Below are 23,750 nucleotides of genomic sequence, written 5' to 3'. Positions count from 1 at the left end.
TCATAGATTATCGTCGTCTTAACGATGTCACGGTGTCCGAAATTTATCCTATACCTCTGATAACAGATATTCTTGACCAATTAGGGCATTCTAAATATTTTACAACCTTAGACCTTGTAAGTGGATTTCACCAAATTTTATTAAATCCTGCTGACGCAGCAAAAACAGGATTCACAATTGTTGGCACAAACGAAACATCTGGTCACTATGAGTTCAACAGAATGCCTTTTGGGCTTAAAAATGCCCCTAGCACCTTTCAGCGTCTTATGAATACAGTACTATCTGGTCTTCAAGGATTACACTGTTACGTCTACTTAGATGACTGTATTTTGTACTCTCCAGATCTTCCTAGTCACCTCGATAAGCTAAAATTTGTCCTTGAAAGATTTCGGCAACATAATTTAAAACTACAACCAGACAAGTGCGAGTTCTTACGCCGAGAAGTGACTTATCTCGGTCACGTAATCACTGATAAAGGTGTCTCGCCTAATCCCGACAAAATAAAAGCCATCGAAGGTCTTCCATCTCCCAAAAACGCCAAGGATATAAAATCATTTCTAGGCTTAGTCGGATACTACCGCAGATTTATCGAAAACTTTTCAAAGATTACTAAACCTCTTACTTCTCTTTTAAAGAAGGACGTTAATTTCCATTGGACGCAAGAACAAGAACTTGCTTTCCAAACGTTAAAAAATAAATTAGTCTCAGCACCTTTGTTACAATATCCTGATTATTCAAAGCCATTCATTCTTACCACTGACGCATCTAATTATGCCATTGGAGCCATTCTTTCCCAAGGTGAAATCGGCAAGGATAAACCGATAGCCTATGCGTCAAGGACCTTGAACAAAGCAGAAGGAAACTATTCCACAACGGAAAAAGAACTTTTAGCTATTCTTTTCGGTGTGAAAACGTTCCGCCCCTATTTATATGGCTACCAATTCAAAATCGTTACGGATCACAGACCTTTAGTTTGGTTGTTCAATGTCAAAGATCCAGGTAGTCGTCTTATACGATGGCGACTCAAACTAGAGGAATATAATTACGAAATCGTCTATAAACAAGGTAGACTAAATTCTAATGTCGATACTTTATCTAGATATCCCGTAAACGCCTTAACTTCTAACTCAAATTTAAATAAATCAACTTATGAACAATACTTCAAAAAGCAATTTTTAAAAACCGCATCAAACAACGATACTGTCATAGAAGAGCATAGTCAATCCCTTCATTTAGCCAAACAAAAATGTATAGCATGCCCGATGTCTCTGGACCTTGATTACTCTATGCCACATTGTGAGCAGTTGTTATCACTCGTAGAAAATGCTGACGAGTTACGCGCTCGTGAACGTGAACTTGAAACCGTTCACACTGTAGATTCTAATAATAGAACGTTTTATTTTCTTTATACTAAAATACATCATTACGACGAAACAAGTTATAAAATAATATATAAATTACTTATGGAATTACGGAACAAAATTATTTCTAACGAAAATTATGAAAAAGAATTAGCTATATCCGATTTTTCAGAGCCTTTTACAAAATTAGTGTATGTTAAAATTTATAATATGATATCGTATATTTTTCATGGCACTCAAATTAAAGTGCATATCTATAAAAATAAAATCATATATCCTACTCCCGCTGAGGTCCCGAATATTTTAAAAGAAAATCATGGTACCACTATTGCTGGTCACCCAGGCGTAAAAAGGATGTACAATAGGATAAAAGCATCCTATTACTGGAAATCTATGCGTTCAGATATTGAACGATTTGTAAAAGATTGTAGGCTATGTCAAATAAACAAACCTATGCGCTCTTCAAACAAAGCACCAATGGTCATTACCTCCTCCAGTACCAAACCGTTTGAGAGATTAGCTCTCGACATTGTCGGTACTCTGCCCGAAGCTGGCCTTCAAAAATTCAGGTATATACTAACGCTTCAGGACGATTTGACCAAGTTTTCTTCCGCTTATCCTATGATAACATGTTCGACTGACGAAGTAGCACGAAATCTAATTCATTTCTTTTCTCTATTCGGTTTTCCAAAAATGATTCTTACTGATCAAGGTACCTGTTTTACCTCCGATCTCTTCAAACAATTAACAGAAATTCTTAAAATTAAAAATCTATTTTCAACCCCGTATCACCCTCAAACTAATGGCGCTCTAGAAAGGAGCCACGCCACTCTCAAGGAGTATCTAAAGTCGTTCGTAAACGAAAATCACGACGACTGGCATTGCTATTTAGCGACTGCCATCTTGTCCTATAATACAACGCCTCATTGTACAACAGAATATACTCCCTTTGAGTTATTATTTGGCCACAAACCTTCCATACCCAGTAGTTTATATGAATCAAATGATAGCACTACCTATCACGACTATATTCGCGCCTTACAATACAGGATGCGTTTTGCTCGCGAAAGGGCCTTAGAAAATATAACTAAAAGTAAAGAAGCATCAAAGAAATATTATGATACAAATTCCTCATCTAAAACTTACAAAGTCGGCGATATGGTCTATTTAAAACATCATCATAGGTTAAGGAAAGCCTTATCTCCAATTTGGAAAGGTCCCTATAAAATAGTAAAAATTCATGGTAAAAACAATGTTTCTTTAAGCATAAATAGAAAACATGTCAAATATCATGTTAACGAAATTAAACCAGCGTGATTTGCCATTGTTACAGATTGGTTTTGGCTGACCCCATCGAATATATCTCTCATAGTCCGGGTATATACTTTGACCCGTCATCAATTGCATATTTTTACAACGACTTCTGGAATGTGATAACTCACGTCGAAGTCGCCCCTATCAAACCTTATTTAGATAAAATCCAAAAATCTATTTTAAGTGTATCTGCTTTCTGTGAAAAAGCAAAGAATTTAGCTATAATTTCGTTAGATTGTAAAAATGCGATTGACCCTTTAGAAATATTAATTAATGCTAATTTTCTTAAGTATAACTCTTTATCTCACCTTATCTCTGAAAGATTCAATGATCGTTCTAAAAGGTCACTCGAATTAGGTGGCGAAATATTAAAGTTCTTTTTCGGTACTCTAGACGCAGATGACGCTAGAAAATACGATCAAGCTATTACATCTTGTCAAGAAAATGAAAATCAAATATTTTCCCTCATGAAGGACAACATACACGTTGTTCAGTCCACCATCAGTAACTTTAATATTTCCATACACAAATTAAATGAAAATGAAATTAAATTAGATAAGCAAATACAAAAACTTAATTACATATTTACTGAAAATCATAAAACAAATACTAATTTAATGAATATTGAGAAAATTAATTCCCTATTTAATGTTTTAGAAGGATCATTATTGTCAATCTCTAATATTCTTGATACAATTTTAAATTCTATTTTATTTGCAAAAGCAAATATTTTACATCCCTATGTCCTATCTCCTACAAAATTATATAACGAACTTTCAAATAGTAAACAATTTAAATCGAATGTTGAATTTCCTGTAACCTTATCTTTACAAAATATACATAATATTATAGATCTGTCACAATTAATTGCGTATTATTATAATAATAAGATTATGTTTGTAATCCAAATTCCTCTGATTAACCCTATGAGGTTCAATGTGTACAAAAACCTACCGTTACCTACTCCTCAAGAAGGTAATAACTTTTTAACATATGTATTGATTCACCCATCTAAACTCTATATAGCAATAACTGATGATAGATTAAACTACGCAATGTTAGATGATATAACTAGTTGTAAGAGTGTCAATACAAATTATATGATATGTCCTTTACCTTCTATTTTGTCAACGATCAATAATCCTTCCTGTGAGTCAAAACTGTTAACGGAAGTAACCTTGTCACTTCCTGATATTTGTCACAATAAGCTTATTTATGGTAACATTAATATTTGGCAAAAACTAAATAATGGAAAATACATATTTGTCCAATCCAAACCTAATAAGTTAACATTAAAATGTAATCATAATATTAAAGATTATTCTCTGCAAGGCACTGGCCTGTTATCTTTGGAAAATGATTGTATTGCGTATTTCCAAACCTTGCAATTCTATCCATCACATACTTATAAAAGAATTTTACCGAGTCAATTGTCAATCAATTATGACATAACAGAAGATGATTGTTGCAAATTTAATATACTAAATGACAGTTTACACGAAATTTCTCCTATTTCATTGACAAACATAGATTTAGAATCATTTAAATTAGCTTCGCATAAATTAGACAGTTTAGAAAATCAGATAAATAATGTAAAGAATCAATCTCACATTATTAAATATGGTCATTACTATTCAACATTAACTTATGTAATAGTTGGTATAATTGTCATTTACTCACTATATAAATTATATAAAAAATGTTTTGCTAAATGCATTAACCCATCCTGTTGTATACAGATATATAACCATTGTTATAATGATAGTAAAAGTAGTAATGAAACTTCAATAAATCACTCTATGGAATTAACTAATGTATCCGAAAACTCTGAAGGATTTGACAGAAGGTCAATTCAAAGCTTACCTGAAATTGAAATAAATAAAATGAATAAGAATGTAAAATTTAGACCTTTTGAAAAATCTAATCGCAACCTAAGCATTTATTAGGTAACTACTTATAATTACTATCTCTAATCTATATTCTAGAAGTAAAATTTACTTTTCCATTTTGTTTCATGATTTATCTTAAGTTTTATTATATAAAGTGATCTTTTATATATATCACTATGATTTTAATATAAAACTAATGTTTTCTATTTCTTAGTAATAACTAAAATGTTTATATGATTGTAAAACTCAAGCTCTTGCACGCTGTTTAGTTTTTAAAACTTCGCGTTCTTCTTATTTAAGATGAAGCTCCGTTTTCAAGGGGGGACGTGTTATATCCGAAATTAGTTAATAAGTTTTGCTGTGCAAGCAATACATAATTATTATAAAAGCGTCACCGCCACGCGGCCAGTAGTCAGTTGTTGTTAGCAGTTAGCATCACTCAGTAATTCCATTAACATCTCCCGGGTGCAACGGTTTGAGTTCGTGTAGTAGTGTAATTTTGGGTCTCTTAATAAATATATTTCGGGTTTTAATAAATAGTTTTTTTTTTAAAAACTCGCTAAGGACTTCGCGCAAAACAGGACGAAGTCGCGGGTTGAAGCTAGTTATAAACAATTAATGTCCCACTGGGTCAGGGTCTCCTCCCGTAAGAAGGGAGGGAGTTAGTTAAATAAATAAAATTAAATGTCGTTTTTAGGCTTATATGAGGCAAACTTGTTTATATTTGTGTTTATATTGTGAAAAGATTTTCTGATACACCTGAAGTCCTCTCTTTCCTTGCGTTTATAGGTCTTGACTCTGAATAATTTTTATCTTATCGTAAATTGATAGTAATTTTGTCACTGACATTGTTGTACTTGAGTTTGTAATCGATCTCAACAGAACGAAAGTCGTTTAACATTTAACTTCTTAAGAAGGTACCTATCTCATAAAAAGTTATCTATTTATAAAATTTTTGTAAAACTTATACGCGGTCGTCTGATTCCAAACTAAGCAGAGATTGTATGATTACGATCTACAAGACGTAATTCGACAACACATATTATTCTATGTTTTGATTGGTTGTTAGTACGAATGACAGAATATAATTATGTCGCGTAGGTTGTTTTTTATTGAGCTACCAGTTTCTTTAAATAGACAAATATCTTATATCTTTTATTTTTAGGTATATTTTATGTCTAATAGCATAATTTACAAGTTTCACCGGTTTTTCTGAAATGCACTTTCGTAACAAACATACAAAAGATACATAAAAATACTAGTTTTTTTTAACTTTTTATTGTCCCACTGCTGGGCAAGGGTCTCCTCCCAAATGACGGAGGGGTTATACCTTAAGTCCACCACGCTGGCCAAGTGCGGGTTGGGAACTTTGCATGCCCTCAATACATGTATGAAACAATTTTTTGACAATTTTTTTTCAGTTTAATATTCTAAGTTACAATGAAGACGTGATTTTGCTAAAATTCTTGAAAATCTGGTACAAATTCCATTGAAAACATTATTTTCATATTCTTACCCATAACTTAGTAGTAAAATCTGAGTAGGCCTTATCTGTAAGTATATCAGCAATAACAAAAGATCGTGAACAGTGGCAAGTTAATGTACTGTGACGTATTGTGTATATGTAGTGGCACATTTTAAATGTATTATATTTTCTAAGAAGAGTTCAAGGGCAAGGACGGGTACTGGGTGATTCACCCTAATCATATGTTGATTTGGAAATTAGGCGGTGATTAATATTGAAATTATTTGTTTGAAAAAAAAAACTGTGTAGTGTGTAGTACTTGTAGTTGTAGGTAACCAGTGGTCTTGTATGACAAGGTGTATGGATGTGAATGAGGCAAGGGAAGTTTGTAAATTTCGTTCTTACCAAGTGCGTTTTCTGGTCTCTGCCTACTCTTATGGGAAAAAGGCGTTATTTTATGTAAATGTGTAAAATTAAGGTGTGCAGGAATTGTAGCTGAGTGTGTTAGATATTTAATATTTTGACTCTCACTATGCATTTAAGAACAAGTCGTGATTCTATGTATAGTTAATTAAATGGTTTTCATAATATGTTATTTTATTTTAATAATTATTAATATGGCTGTATGTTGATATACTTTGCTTTAGGTTAAAAAAAATGGCTTAGTTTTTTATTGGCCTGAAGAAATCAGTGCAAAAGCAAAGATAATTTATTTACTAAAGATTTTCTTTTATACTCAATGTATCATTATGTTTTTTTATAGTAAACTAGCTGACCCGCGCAACTTCGCTTGCGTCATATAAGAGAGAATGGGTCAGAATTTTCCATGTTTTTGTAACACTTTTTACTGTTACCTACTCTGCTCCTATTGGTCGTAGCGTGATGATATAAAATATGCTTTTTTTTCACGAAAAATATTCTCAAAATTATTTATATCTCTTAGTATAACGAAATCGCGCTAAATCATATCCGCCATTAAAACAGTTGCCTTGGCAACGGAATTTTGTTAATTCAATGTCATTATAATATTGATTTTTCGCGACTTCGTTGAATTTTCTGAATTTTCCCGGGAAATGCGTCATTTTCCCGGGGTAAAAAGTAGCCTATGTCCTTTCTCGGGTATCAAAATATCTCCATACCAAATTTCATGCAAATTGGTTCAGTAGTTTAGACGTGATTGAGTAGCAGACAGACAGACAGACAGACAGACAGACAGACAGACAGACAGAGTTACTTTCGCATTTATAATATTAGTATGGATGGCTAATTCATATTAATTACTCACGTCAATTTCATATTACTTCTAATCAAGACTATGTAATCTTTATCTTATTAAATTATGTATAACGATAACATATCAATTACTATCTACAAATAGGAACGAAATAGTTTGAATAGCAGATAGTTATTCAAACTGAATTAAATTAAAGTACGAAATTAGGGATTGGCTGGTTCCGTGACTCAGTGGTCAAAGTCGCCACGCTGCTACCATTGCGTCGGGAGGTCGTGGGTTCGATTCCCACACATATTACTTAAAAATTTAAACAAAAAATCTGCACTAAGTATATTTTTAAATGGGATTTTTACAAACGTACATATAACTGTACAAGATACAGTGAGATGCAAAACAGCTATTTATGGATCAATATAAAAGTGTCATGACTCAAGTCACCAGTTCAAAATAGAAGTTTAATTACAATTTATGACATTCACTAATTATAACTAAGATGGCGGACTTAAACTGAACCATTGTATGAGTCATTAATTTCATTCATGTGTTAGTCATATTACGTCGGGGAAAAAGTCTTTTCGCATTATAGTATGTATGAACTTGTAATAAAATCTCTTTGGCTTCAAGAATCACAAATGAGTACACGGTTCATTAGGTTTCTTTCAGTGAGCTCGTGAGGTACCCAAATATCGAGCTTTTTTGTGTAGAGAAAAGATTTTATTACAAGTTCATACATACTATAATGCGAAAATACTTTTCCCCGACCTAATATTCAGGTACTTAATTATTTTTTTTTTATCTCCATATTAATGCGAAGGCAAATCAATGTTCATCAATAACAATAAATTATATTTTTCATGAAATAGGTATGTTTGTTTAATTTTTGTGAAGCAAAAATAGTTGGCGTGGCCGCTAATAGATGGCAGCACTTTCACACTTTGTTACTTTTAACGTAAGAGTAGGTATTATATAATCATTATATTTTCCTTATTGCAATAAAATGTTATTATTTTTTAAACAAAATGTTACATGTTTTATTGAGTATTTTTAACGATTTAACTTATTTAAGCTGAACCTTTGTCATCTTGATTTTCTATAAATGTATTCTTATTTTAATTAATGTAATTTATTTTTATTTACAATAATTTATGCAATTCGAAAATGTATATGTTTATAGAAATACTTTAATTAAGTGTATTTTTCCTGTATCCATAATTATATTACAATACCCTCCACGGACGTTTGAGGGGATATTCAGATTAAACGTCAGAAATAATGACGTCATAAATAATCTATTAATAGAATTACTAATAAATATTATGAAGGTTTATTTAAAACTTATGAGTAAAGACTGTAATAAATAACATAGGTACTTTATAAATATAAATTTATATTATTGTCTACATAATAATATTTAAATACCGATTTATCATTCGCTATATATTATTTCGCTGTCTGAAACTTTAACGACGTATAATTTCTGTTTAAACATATTATCTGTAGAAACGTCAAAATAACATTGGTAGTTTATTTGACGACTGAAATTTCAACTTTAATGGCTGAATACTTAAAGACACAATTAAAAGTTATGCTTTAAGTATTTCGAGTGACAAAAACAACTTGATACTTAATTAAACTTAAAAAAGGCACATTTAGAGGTAGTTCATCTATTCAAACTGTCATGTTTATATGAGTTTCAACGCTATTGAATAGATAAACTACCGCTTAATGTACCTCAGAAACCGGGAGGTAATAAATAGTACTTTAAACGGTAATTGAATCCGGGACCTCATGATCAACAGTTACATTACCTCCCACGCCACAGGAACAGTAAAAAAACCATTTGTTTAAACAATTTATTTCTCTAATTTCTTTACTCTTTCAATATAAAAGCAAATATAGTGTATTTGAACTCTACAGTTAATTATAATGATCGTTGTTCATAAATAAAACCGGTTTCTATGGCAACGCCTATAACGGTGTGAAAATACAATTACTTATGTACGTTGAATAGAAGACGAAAAAATATTTATACTGAACAATGATTTGCACAAATAGCTTAGTTTGAAGTTGGATTTTCCGACTTTTTGAATTAGGTTTTGTGTTTTCCTCAAGATTTGGGGATAATTTTGGTTTTAGTTATTCTTGTAGTACCGAGTGGTAATTTTGTGAAAAAACTATATCAATTTGGAAAAAATATTTATTTTTGGTTTAATATATGGCATTATATGGGTAACCCATGGAATATTTTGAAAAAAATATAAAAACTTTATTATTTATATAGTTTATTATTATTATAGTATTTTTTCGAAGAGTATCAACACACAATTTGGGAAATTGTGGGCCTAGTTCTTCAAATTAAGTTATTTTAAGACTTTATTCCTTTAAAATTAAAAGAAATGTTGTATTCTATATGGACTGGTTTTCCTTCCCCAAAAAACATAATTAAAAAAAACTATGACCGACAAACTCCAAATTCCTTGATACTTCTGAAAGAAAAAAATTGACGAACGTAACTATCAACTCAATTATTCAATCCAAAACCCTTAAGTTGAGAGATATTTATCAAAGAGATAACAATGACAGACCTCGTAACTCTCTCTACATCTTATCAGGTAATTAAGAAACCTTAATGATAGCGGAAGTGACCATAACGACCCTATAGTAATGATTACAATCAGTACATTTATTAAAACATTATGAACTGTCTTTATATTTGGTTTGAAGAAACAGCTTGAAAAGGAGCTCCTCTTTCTCGTTTGGTTATTATAGCTTGGAGACTTTTGAATAAAATATTTGATTTTACCAGATTTTTTTTGGAGATCAGCTTTTAACAATGTTCTAAGTAAATAGAAGTTTAGGTTCAGAGGGACTCTATCTTTTGCTCCTCCTTCCGAAAATCTTTTCTCAATGCCCAATTCAAAAGTCTTAAAAGTTACATATTGGATTAGCCAAGCTACCTGCCCACGACTGAGTCTCGATGAAAAGATTTATTGGGGTGAAAAGTATCGTATATGTTCCAAGTTATAAACTAACTGTGTACCAAATTTTATCTAAACCTGTTTAGTATTTTTTTGCGTGATTGAGTAACAAACATCCAAGTATCGAAACTATCGTATTTATAAGATTAGTATTGATGAAACTCATCTATTTAGTAGCCTATAGACTAGGTGTGCTGAAAATGCCTTTACTGTTTACCAATGAATCCCACTGGCTAGAATAATCGCAATGAAACCCCTGAATTTGTATGATTGACACGTACCTCTGAAATGCGATTGTGGACGAACATTAAGCGATAGTTTACTAATTCAATAGCGTTAAAACTCATATAAAAAGCGCTATTGAATAGATAAACTACCGCTTAATGTACTCAGAAATCGGGTGTTAGTAATACAAGAATAGTTTTCATTCATCGTATGGTTAGTGGTCAACCTATTGTCAAAGTTGTTTAAGTCCGAAAGACTGACATGGCTTAACGACTGTTATAATTGACAACAACCGACTTTTTACATTCCCTCCTAATCGATGCTCAAATATCTCTAAACGGCCACCCATCTATCGAATGTCCGTGCTAAGGTTGCTTAACATATCGATCGTTTACCCTCGTGTAAGCTAGCTATAGCCTTATATGTAACAACTAGCTGACCCGCGCAACTTCGCTTGCGTCACATAAGAGAGAATGAGTCAAAATTTTCCCCGTTTTTGCAACATTTTTTACTGGTACTCTGCTCCTATTGGTCGTAGCGTGATGATATATAGCCTATAACCTTCCTCGATAAATGGGCTATCTAACACTGAAAGAAATTTTCAAATCGGACCGGTAGTTCCTGAGATTAGCGCGTTCAAACAAACAAACAAACAAACAAACAAACTCTTCAGCTTTATAATATTAGTATAGATAATACAGCCTTGAAGTGATCTACATAATCAGGTTGGACTGAAAGCCGAACTTGCTGTAATTGAGAACAACAGATACATATGAATATATTAACTTGAATACTAATTCACGTTATTAAGACATAATTATAGTGTTTAAACTATCTAGTTTACTATCTATACTATCTTACTGGCCACCGTTTTCCTCTCATTCATCTCGAAGTGAGAGAGATTACTGTGTAATTCGAATGCAGTAGAATACCCTTTCGATAATAATTATTCTTCTCAGTATAAGACAGACTGCTTAGTAGCTCGATTCTTTACTACTATCGACTACAGACAACCGATCTGTCATCGAGAAATTTTGTATGAAAATCTGATCAGCGCCTCTGACAGTTGTCATAGGATATATTTTGGCAGTACATTCTAAATGTCAAAATTTCGATACTCGACAGTACCGACTGTGCAGAATCGTGCTACAGTAATTTGAATGTAGTAAATACAATAAATAGTTCCAGTGAAAACAAATGATGTTTTCGACAAATTGCAATTGATTGCGTAATAGTTTTCTTTGAATGTTTAGTTAAGAATTCGGTAGAGTAGTTCATTCTAATTAAAACTAGCTGTCAGCGGCCATTTTATACATTACGGGGCATATTTTTTGAAAAAAGTGAGCCTATGTTTTAACCTCAAACTTCGAATAATTACATGATACATTTATTTAACATCAGTTAAGTAGTTTTACTGTGAAAGCGTAAAAGACAAACACAGATCTTCACATAGAACATGAGATACAATCAGATTTTTTAATCAAATAATATACCTTGTTTTTAAGATTTAAACTAAAATTATGTTAAACTATATTAAGTTTTGTTAAGTGCACAGATAGAAGCAAACTGGATTGGCTCTACCCGAGTATTGCAATACGAAAAGTGGTCTCGCTTAACAACACGTTTTACTAATAATATTACAACCAGTCCGTTTTATATAGCAAATAAATATATATAATATAGAAAAATAGGTTATAAACGAAAGGCATTTAGTTAGATTGGAAATTATAAAGATATAGCTGACCCGCGCAACTTCGCTTGCGTCCAATAAGAGAGAATGGGTGAAATTTTTCCCCGGTTTTGTAACATTAATTACTGGTACTCTGCTCCTTTTGGTCGTAGCGCGATGATATATAGCCTATGTCCTTTCTCGAGTATCAAAATATCTCCATACCAAATTTCATGCAAATTGGTTCAGTAGTTTAGGCGTGCTTGAGTAGCAGACAGACAGACAGAGTTACTTTCGTGTTTATAATATTAGTATGGATTAGTATGGATTTGTCACTCAGAGCGCATGTCGTAATGTAAAATATTGTAATGTTATTTAGAAGGCATTTTAAAATATTGATAATTGCTAGAAATTCGGAACGGCATGGCCATTTTAATTTGCTTACGTGCATAAATAATTACGCAACTAATGAACGGAACAAGCTAGCAGCTAGGAAATATTGAGTAGTTAATATTTATTTGTTTAACGACTTACCAATAAATGCCGGATATCATAACTGATAGATTTAGTGACAATGTAAGCAAAATAATATTTGCAATTTCATCGAAATAATTGTATAAAACGGCTCAGAAAATGTGTCAAATGTGACTGTGAGAGCTGTGAAAAAAATATGTAACAGTTGCAAACAGGTATAACATATAAATATAAATCAAAAACGCCTTGTGGATAGGCAGAGACCAAAGAACGCCTCTTGGTACGATCGTTACAAACTTCCCTTGCCTCATTCACATCCATACATCTCTTCATACAGATATTTTCAACGCAAAATCCTCATTAAAGGTCCAAGGGCTCTTCTGTTCATAATATAATTCAATCGATACTCCACCGAGCTACGTCCATGTAAAACTGCACCGCTCCAGGAAAAACCATTGAACTTATAAATAGGTACGATATTCAGCGAGGATTTTAATCAAAGCTGCTTTATAGAGCGTAACGTCAATATGTTTTTATTTCGTTCGAAATGCGAATACAAAATGGACGCCAATTCTTTTGTAAAGTTAAACTTTGACGTGTTATTAAGTTAATATATTATTACGAATTACTCAAACGAATAATTGTATATATAAATAAAATAGCACTTGAAATAATTATAAATATAACTACGATAATATCTACTCGCACAGGAAAATAAAAAGCCATACACATAAAATATTTCAATTTAATTTACTTTAAACGCGGACGAGAGAATGGAGTTAGGTTATTTATATACTTGGAAACGGTTGTATGAGGCAGCGAGCGACCGAAGCCTCATACTAACGGCAGACTAGTTCTCCGGCAGTCTTGGCCGTCCCGCCGCGCGCTCAATATACCAAAAACATTTTAACCGAACGCCAATAATAACGCTCCATTTAATATCAAATAAACAATTTATACATTGAAAAAAATATTTACGCCATATTTAATTTCTGTTCGCGCGTTTTTTTGTTAGCTGTCAATTAAGTTTTTTTTTTTTAGAACGCACCGATTGTGAATATTTGTGCCAGTGTTTGCGAGTTTATTTTTAGTGTAATTCACATAATTTTTCATCGAGTGGTCTTTGGTTGGATTAAATTGTTTTCGACAAGGAAAACGGGGCGAAATTGTTTTAATAATTAAACTAGTTTTGTTCGTTTCATTTGATCAAGTTTCCTTTCTTTTGCCTTTAGTGACGGTTTCATAGTGTTGCATTAACTCTGCGGCAAATGGAGTCTTAGTTGTTTTTTTTTTACATAATTTATTGCTCAACCAACCAACCGTGGCTAGTGCAATGAAAAAGAAAATAATGAGTAAGTAAAGAGTTTTTATTTACGTAGTTAATTTTAAACAGAAATTGTTTTGATAAAAACTTTATTTTTCCGCCATTGTCCTTTTGAATGACAATGAAATATAATTTGCATTTGTGTTTTTCAAGAATGACTAATTAGTTGGCTATTACATATTTTATTTGCTTTTTCTATAGTCTGATGTAAGTAATTAAATATGATTTATTTCTTAATAGCTTTATTATCAGTTTTTTATTGTACCTCAAGCGTTATGTAGACGTCTTTAATTAAATTAGACATTATCATTTATTATAGTTTTAAAACACATCAGTATGCTCATTTGAGTTTATAAAAAAGACTGTAATTTTATTTTTTTCGGCTTTAAAAATACATTTTAAAGTAGATCAAAATTATTTTGAACGAATCCCATAGGTATATATGTATGTACCTATATTTAAAACTCTTTTATTAAATAAAGACTTTAAAAAAAAATACTGCTAAAATATATTTTAACACAAGACACAATATTAACCAAACATGTCTTGTAAAAACAAAACTGATTCCGATCGCCAAACATTATAATATAAATATAAACAAAATCTTTGTGTATGTCGAAGCAATTACATTGAATGTTTATATAACAAGTCTACTGCATTTGATAACTACCAAGCCCTCCCTACCTCCTCCCCCCTCCTCACCCCCCAGCCGTCTGCGAAAGGGCACGATGCTAATTTCAGACATTCCCTTTTCCCTCTTCTGAAATGTACTCGTGTACTTTTCTATAATGGATATGTTTTATATAAGACTGTAATAATAAATATACTATAATAAAGTACCTTCCACTAGGGAATCTTAACTTTGTCATGGTTATTTTACCTATACATTATTAACCCCCGGTTTCTGAGTACATTTAGCGGTAGTTTATCTATTCAATAGCGTTTTTTTATATGAGTTTTGACACCATTGAATAGATAAACTACCGCTAACTGTACCTCAGAAACCGGGGGTTAATGATGTGTTTAAGTTTGATGATGAAGTAAAAAATATGATTTATATTAAATATTACCGAATACAAATACATATTTTTCAGTAACTAAATTAACATGGCAAAGTAAAGATGCCACAATGCCAAGATGTCTTTGGAAGAATAAAGACGTAAGATCATATTTAACTAGAATCGCTTACGCGTTTTTGGAACTGAAGACTAGTACAGATTATAATACGATACTGAGTATTGTTAAATATATATTAGTTAGAATGTTTTAAACAATACATAAATATGTAATATCACCCCTTTTTCCCATAGGGGTAGGCAGAGACCAAAGAACGCCACTTGGTATCTACGACCCTTACAAACTTCTTTCTCTCTGTCTCGTTAGTCCAGTTGGTAGTGTGTGCTGCTGATCACGAGGTCTTCGTTTCGAATCTCGGTAATTGTAAAACTTTTGGCGATTGAAAAGAGAGGCCGTGAGTTTGTTGCTAGCTCTTCTCATAAGGCTCTACCCCCTTTCCGAGCTAGTGGTAGATTCAGTAATTGTAACTACTATCATAAGTGTCAATATTTGACCTAAATGAATAAATGATTTGATGTTGATTTTGGTCGAGGAAAGTGCTATTGGTATTTCTTATTCTTATGTATATTAAAACATTTATCAATAGTAGCCCGGATTTTGGTGCCTGGTATATAACAGTAGACCCCCTATTACATGGCACCAATTATACTAATAACGAAACGTGGGTATATTTCATGCTTCTCTACCTACCGGTAAAAGAAGCCTGATATTATGTATGTATGTATGTACAAAAAAAAATTATAATGTGTGTACAAAGGGCAACGTGAAGCAATTTTGAAAAGCAAACTTTGGACTGTAAAAAATGTAATAGTAGAAATATAATGGCCGAATGAGGAAATATAATTATTATAATGTATATTGTCGCTTATGTAATACTGATTTATTATATGTTTAAGTATCTCCTTATTCGGAAACTAAGTACTTAAAGCTTTAAAATTAAACTTTGTCAAAAATTAAGTTGATATTTTTGATATTTGTAACTTATATTCAAGGTCTTTTTGGTTTTATCTGTTTATATTTAAGTAAAATACAGTTTAAAACCTAACTATTTAGTTATATTCAATGGTTAAGAAAAGACACCTTTTTTCTTCGAAAATGAAATGCTTTATCGTAGAATGATAATATTCATAAATTAAGTCTTATGTTTAAACGTAATAATAGGTTAATGAAATTAGCTGAAGATATGTAGTCTTATTTTGTTGCAAATATATTTTGAGTAGTACGAATTAGTTTCCGTAAAACAGTAGGTAGATACATAATATATTGAATTGAAATTTCACATACGTTTCAGTACGTTCGGAAAAATAGTCAGATCCACTGAGGATTATTTTATTAATGTTTTTAATAGTTATAATCGAAATTAAAAGGTAGTTTTAATGGTTGTAAAGGTAGATTTATAAAAACTATACTTTCATATTTTATAAACAGTGTTTCATCGAAGACCGCCTCTTAGGAGCCGCTACTTAAAATAATATTTATTTTCTCATTACCAAAGTCATACTAAAATATTCGCTACAGAAAAACTTATTCAATAAAAGAAATACAAAATTAACAATGAAATGGTAAATATAACAGATACATAAACAAGTGCATTGCAATGTCATTTGTGAGTGAGCGAGACAGCAATACAATAATATGAACAAAAGAAAAAGACAAACACATGTTGTCACTGCCACATGAGATTGTTTGGCTTGAATTGTTAGCCGAATTTAAAGCCGCCATTTTCAAATGTATTTAACCTCATTTTACGGCTAATAAAATATAATTTTATTTGCTTTTCTGAAATGGGAGCGTAGCGATGTTTATCAATTTTAGTAGTTTTTATCAAGTCCCAAAATCTTTAGAAAATATATTATTCTTTATAAATTACTATATTTGTTGTATCTTGAATTAGATGACCCGTGAGGCCCCGTTGAGATGTAGATGCGATACATATGTTTTTTACTATATCCTCTGCAATTTTTAAAATTTTTCTTTGCTTAATGAAAAATTTTGAAAAACACTTGATTTTCGAAAATAAATATAATTTAAAAAAATTGCTCGGGGCCATTTTTCAAATTTTGCTCCTAACAATACATTTCGCGATACATTTTATTTATATTCCGAGCCTAACGATGTATAAATATTGGGTTACAAAATATATTTTCCATTATTACAAGAACCCTTAAAAATGTATTTACGCGCTAAAAATATTATAATTGGTATGAATATCGTAATATAATAATCTGTTTGAAGTGTAAGCCGCTTATTGCGCAATTTGTATAATACCAATATTATTATAATGTATCGTTTATAAGCCGTTACACGAGTCGTTGGAGTTGTTATTTTTGTTCACAAGATGGCGTTACTTAGGCAAGGAGTATATTTTATTGTTAAAATGATATTGAAGTAATTTTTTAATTGACTGATAATCAATTTTAAGAGAGGCACTGGCGTGACGGTCTAGATACCTTTGGTAGTAATTGGAAATACAAATCAGGAAATAGTGAAAGAAGAAGAGTTACAGTATAAAAAAATAATATAATATACACACGATTGTTAGTTTTAAATCCGGGGATTTTAAATAGTATCTATTTTGATATTATTATGTAAACTTTATCAGTTTTCTCTACTTACTTTTAAAGGTCACGAAGAAAATCAATTTTCTAATTAAAATATTTAAACGCAAATGGCTGCATGCAACTCAATTTTAATTAGTATTTTTAGATTTCTCTTCGATTAATTATTAAAGAATTTACAATCTCTCTTTTAAATGAGTCACTGGTTATAATATTTGAGCAATATTTAATTGGTATAAATAGTTATTTGACTGATTCACCACGCACAGCCCGAGCTACAGAACAAGGACGGCTTTATTAGTGTAGGTACTGTTTTGGTAACCTATACCTACTGACTCATTATTGGGTAAACTAGTCCATCGATCCTTTACCTAAGGTTGCTGGTTTTCGTTATAATCTAGATAGCTGCCTAACCCTCAGTAGACACGTATATTAAGACTGGTAGATTTACCCCCGATTTTTGACGTACATTTAGCGGTAGTTTATCTATTCAATAATGTCAAAACTCATATAAAAGACGCTATTGAATAGATATGTCAAAAACACATTCACATATGTCACACACTCTTTATGAAATGTCAAAAACACATTTTAGTATATCAATACGGTGTAGTGACGTCACCGTTTCGTATGTATCAAATTAGTGCCTAATAAATGCGTGTATGTAATAGTTACAATTTCAACATTAATAAAGAAAAAAACATAGCCTGATGATTTAAAATGAACGTTTTACGAGAACAAGTAACGAAAAACAACCCATAACTATACAATTATGAATACTTTCCTCAGTTTTGTATATAAAATTATAGATTTGTCCATTTGGGCTGCGGTCATGGCTGCCGGTTCTTTGAAATAGTGTTTAAGCCTATTCTGGTCGGACTAGATGCCAACAATACAGCTGGGAATGAGGCCAGGAGAAACTACATTTATTTACTTTGCTGTGTATTTTCATAAGCAACTTTAAATGCTGAATTTGTATATAATGTAACTAGGTTTTCACTGTTACCTATTGCCCTCGTTGTATTTGATTTAATCATGCCCTTTTTTATTATTTTCTTGGTTAAGAAAGTGACCTTTAATTTAATAAAATACTCTTGCTTCCATTATTAATCTAAAAGTTCGTTTGTTCCATCACGTCAAAATGTCTCAAAGATTTTGGTGAATTTTGTAGTATATTAAATCCTAGGATATGACATAGGTTTTTTCTGCTGGCGAAATAGAGGGCACTAGTCTAGATTAGACTAGTTTGAAGTAATATTTTAAATATTAGTTATAGTTTCTGAGATTATTTTATGTAAAAAAAATCACTTGCAATAGTAACATACAAGTTGCAATTATCAGTTAAGAAGCAATAATAATAAATTTTAACGTTTCCTATTCCTTCACTCGTTTCCCAATTACAATAACGTTACATAATTACTTAAAATGTCGCAATAAAGAAGAAAGCTCCAACGGTCTGCAATTATTTGCTACATTTAAACTATATTGTATACAAGTAGTTCCGCTACCATTGTGTTTACTGACTGTTAAGTTAAAATCGTGACCGAATAGATACCTTGTCTGGCTACTTAAATTGTTGTAGAATTTAAATACGAATCATGAGAATCAATCATATTACAGGAGATTATTTTTCTATATTTGTAGATAGATTAGAGGGGCACGTGGTGTAGCTACGCTAGCTGAGGCTGATCTGTGGATAGGTGACCATTTTATACATATCGGGTTCCTCCGTATTTCTGAAGGCACGTTAAGTTGTGGGTCCTGGCTATCATTTTTAAAGTACTGTGTCAGTCACATTAGTCAGAAGCTTGAAAGTCCGACAAGCAGTCTTATTGAAGGGTATCGTGTTATAACCCAGGTAACCTGGCTGTGTGTAAAATACTGGTATTCAACTGCATGCCTTAAGACTGGAAGCCGACTACAACATAGTTGGAAGAAAGGCTAAGCTGAAGATTACAGGTTATTTTTCACATGGACATCGACAGAAATACGTACTAGTCTGAACATTATTTAAACATTAGATTATCTTAGTAATCGTAGATTGTAGGGTCATAAAAAATAATTACTTACCATTGAATACCGCAGTAAATAGTTCTCAATAAATGATGATGAAATAGCAATCAATATTTTAACTAACACAGTTAATATTCGTGTTTAATCGTTAATTAAAAATGTCTTAAACCTTGAGCTGTATTATTGTTTAAATAATCTAGGTAATTTATACACAATTAAGAAAACAAGTAACCTGAATTTAATATTGGAAACGGTTAAAAAATCTTGAAAAAATGTTATATTATACAAAATTTTATGTTACCTTTCAGCCTTAGAAATACAATTAGTGCAAATAATTGCAGAATTACAATTTGTTAAAAAAAATAAACAGTAATGGCGTCCGCTATTTAAAAAAAAGAATAACATAAAATGGCGTCGTTTGTTTTTACAAGTGTGTATGCTTTTCGTCGGCGTGTCGTATTACTTTGTTAACAAAACAGATATCTTTTGTGCGATACAATATGTTTATTGATAACATAAAGAATTTGTTGCGATAACTCTACGTATTGTGTTCGGTAAAAACTCACGGCCTACGCGTTTATGCCTATGAGATATTCAACTATTTTGTTATTCAACAACAACTTGTTCTAGATTCTTTGATATTTTTAAATATCTTTTTTTTATAACGTCGTTTAAGTTCTATCAACACGTACCTAAGTAATTTTTTGGCAGTTTTGACATTTTGAAAGACGAAATTGAAATTTGTGTCTCCTGAAAAGTTGCTAAAAATGACTCACGTGGTGATAGAACTTAAACGACGATAAGTATTTAATAGTTTATAATATTATGCCTGTTATATTCGAAGGTGTAGGTTGGGGTGTATGTAATACATCCACATGTCGCAATTAATAGGTAGTTACCAGTGTTGGGTCAATCAACTAATTTTTTCAATCAATTGATTAGTCATGACTAATTTAGTCATGAATTATTTAGTCATGATTGAATTAATCATGAGTAAAAATAATAATCATAATCATGATTAAATAAATTAGTCATCAATCATTTAATGATTAAATGACTGATGACTAATTTATTGTATTTTTGTATGATGATTAAACTAAAAAAATTAATTCAGGTGACATAATTTTAGTTTAATTGAACACATCTATAAAACTATAACTGATCACCACCTTAAGTTGACTGAAAGAAGATAATTCCATTATTTATAAAATTTGATTTTCAAAACGCGTAGTTTTAAAAATCAATTTAAATTATTTTAGACTAAATTAGCCCGAACTTATTTTTACAAATGTGTACCTGTGTAAATTAAAAAAAAAAAAACTGATTCTGTTGTAAAACTAGCTTTAATTAAAAACCAGTGATTAACAAATCAACAGTCATGGAACGTAGACTTGAAAAGCTTAGTTTTATTTAACTATTATTTTTAGTCATGAAAATTTTAGTCATGATTGAATAACTAACACTAACACTAATCAATCATCAATCACGACTCATGATTGAATTTTTAGTCATTATTCATTAGTCATGAATAAATAATTTAATCTTAATCATCAATCATCAATCAAACTAAATTTTGCCCAACACTGGTAGTTACCCTACTTGTTCTACTGACATCTTATTTACAGCGACAGAAGGTTTTTCAAATTTACTGTCAAATTACTAACTGTTAATCTATCTAATACTCATACCAAACGTTTTCAAAACGTGTTTTAGGTTTCTTATCCGTACATACCTACTATAAAAAAAACTGCATTTTATTACAATAATGGGTGGTTGTGATTGGAGACTCCTTTTAAGCAAATATTATGCCTCGGTAAGACCTCGCTCTTCCATAGCCAAAAAATATTAGGTCGGGGAAAAAGTCTTCGCATTATAGCATGCATGAACTTGCCGAATGAAAGGTGACGTCATTAGCCCCCACTCCAAAACCTAAATGCTTTTTAAGTAAGTCACTTTATTGGTTATTTCATGAAAATAAAATATGTTTCTAATATTTTTAAATTATCTGACTGACTAATTTATAATATTATTATCTGTTCTGTTACCTAAACCTAAACTATAAAATACCGTACGAATATTGCATTATTCCCTGTAAACAAAAGATTAGCTGGCGTCCGTCGGAGTATCATGTCTATTGTGCTTGTGCTTCAAATAAAAGGGTTTCTATACAAAATGCACAGATTTACAATAAAAGCACATTTTCTAGGACTATGATAGACACGTGCAAGAGTTTCCTAGAATAACGAGCTTTGAAATAGTCTGGGTTCTTTAGAAAGGTAAAACTAGGTAACAGGAAGCCTTGTGACGTAATTGCTTTTTATAAAAATATAGTGACTTGAAATTAGGTTTTGTTTTTCATATAAAATATTATTTTATAGTTATTTTTTTGTGTTGTTTCGTTAGCTTTTTTATTTAGTAGAGGGTGGCGTTGCCATTAAGGAACAGTTTAATGAACTCTTAAGGCAAAATAAGCAGAAAGAAATCTTAATTAAGGTTTTTGGATAATATAATTTGCTCATGAAAGTTTTCAGTCTTTAGTGGTCCTAAATACGCATTTATTCTTTTTGCTTTAAAAATAATTTGTCTATACGTGATTTTTAACTGACTGCAAAAAAGGAGGAGGATCTCAATTCGACTGAATGTTTGTTATTTTTTCTGTTTGTTACCTCATAACTTTTTATTTGGAACTGAGGTAGTGGTCATTTTCTCAATAAAATTTCTTATTCCCGAATTATCTCTAGCAACATTAATTTTCAAAACATGTTATTTGTACCACTAAATTTATAAAATGAATGTGCGGCCAATATCACGATATTTTTGAGCTACACACAAGCGTATGAGAATCATCTTGTTTGTGAGTCACGGTCCCATATGGCGATGACCTGTATCACCATTCAAGTATTTATTCTAACTAACTGTGTGAAAGACAACCTTCAAATATTGCACGGATTTTGATAGAACTTACATCAGTATTTTGAAGTTCAAGGTTGAAGAAGATTTTGAGTGATTGCCCTTGGGTTTTCCTTAAGTCATTGGGATAATATTTAGAAATGAGATTTTGACTTTTGTGGCCCAGTGGTTGAGGTGGTCGTCACACTTCTACCATTGCATTGGAGGTCGTAGTTTCGATCCCACACGAAGCAATTATTTGTGCGATCCACAAATGGTTGTTTCGGGCCTGGTTGTACTTGGTGTCCATTGTTTCTTTGTTAGTAAAAGTTCTCAATAATAAATAACCTGGAGTTTGATAGCACACAGTGACGTACTATTAATCCATACTTCCATACTAATTATATAAAAGAAAAGGTTTGCCTGTTAAGAACACAAGGTTAAACGGCTGAGCCAATTTTGGTAAATTCAGACATTATTATTATAAAACAAAGACCCATACGACACAGTCAGTTAGATACAAAAATCAAAGAAATATATCAAAATAATATTAAAATAATATTTCTCTAAAATAGTCACTACCCTCAAAATAAATGTGGTTAGTTACCAGTTGCTAGTTTTCTCTCCGTATTTCGGACAGCGGTCTCTAACTAATTAGTTAGAAGGTACAATAATACCCGATACCCGGTAACTATGAGTACTGCGAAATACTTCACGATCGGTATCTCTTTGACAATTAGAGTTGTTAATTGGATGCTCGAAATTCGTCTATGATTGGTTAAAATCTATACTAGTAATATAAATATGAAGTGGTAGTAACTTCGTTATGTAAAAACCGCTATACTGATGGGGATAAATTTTGGTAGAGTGATAAATGAGTGACGTAGACTACCTTACCTAAAGTAACAAAATAAAGAAAAAATGAAAGAGTTTCATAATGTTATTAGGTACAAAGAATGAGTCAAAATTTCCACTCATTTTGTATTTAAATTTTAAAAAATCGGAGTCTTAAATGTAAACCATATTTTCCAAATCTAAAATCTAAATCAAATTTATAATGCAAAATTCCCAACCCGCACTTGGTAACCGTGGTGGACTCAAGGTCTAACCCCTCCTCTTTTGGGAGGAAACCCCAGCAGTGGGACAGTAATCGATTAAAAAGAAAAAAATCTATCTCATTATTTTTCGTTCCCCTAATGTTGCCAGAAATAAAATGGTGGTCTATTCAATAATAATCTTAATGACTTAACATAGCAATAGTATTAAGCAACGCGCTAATT

The 23,750-nt window shown here is 31.5% G+C and overlaps 1 protein-coding gene across 2 annotated transcripts in view; it reads left to right on the top strand.

The window, feature by feature from the left end:
• LOC142984314 (uncharacterized) overlaps positions 1-23,750 on the top strand; it is a 75,741-nt gene that overhangs the window by 31,498 nt on the left and 20,493 nt on the right. Inside the window, exon 1 of one of the 2 annotated variants that reach the window (XM_076131834.1) lies at positions 13,423-13,961. The exons of the other annotated variant lie outside the window; for it this stretch is intronic. Within the exon in view, the coding sequence (XP_075987949.1) occupies positions 13,943-13,961 (19 nt within the window). The 5' untranslated portion in view covers positions 13,423-13,942. Of the gene's footprint in view, positions 1-13,422; positions 13,962-23,750 lie in introns of those variants that run through there. 2 annotated transcript variants of the gene reach the window in all.

This window comes from Anticarsia gemmatalis, chromosome 26 (assembly GCF_050436995.1).
Source record: "Anticarsia gemmatalis isolate Benzon Research Colony breed Stoneville strain chromosome 26, ilAntGemm2 primary, whole genome shotgun sequence".
Taxonomy (NCBI): domain Eukaryota; kingdom Metazoa; phylum Arthropoda; class Insecta; order Lepidoptera; family Erebidae; genus Anticarsia; species Anticarsia gemmatalis.
This window is presented reverse-complemented; position numbering and strand designations above follow the sequence as displayed.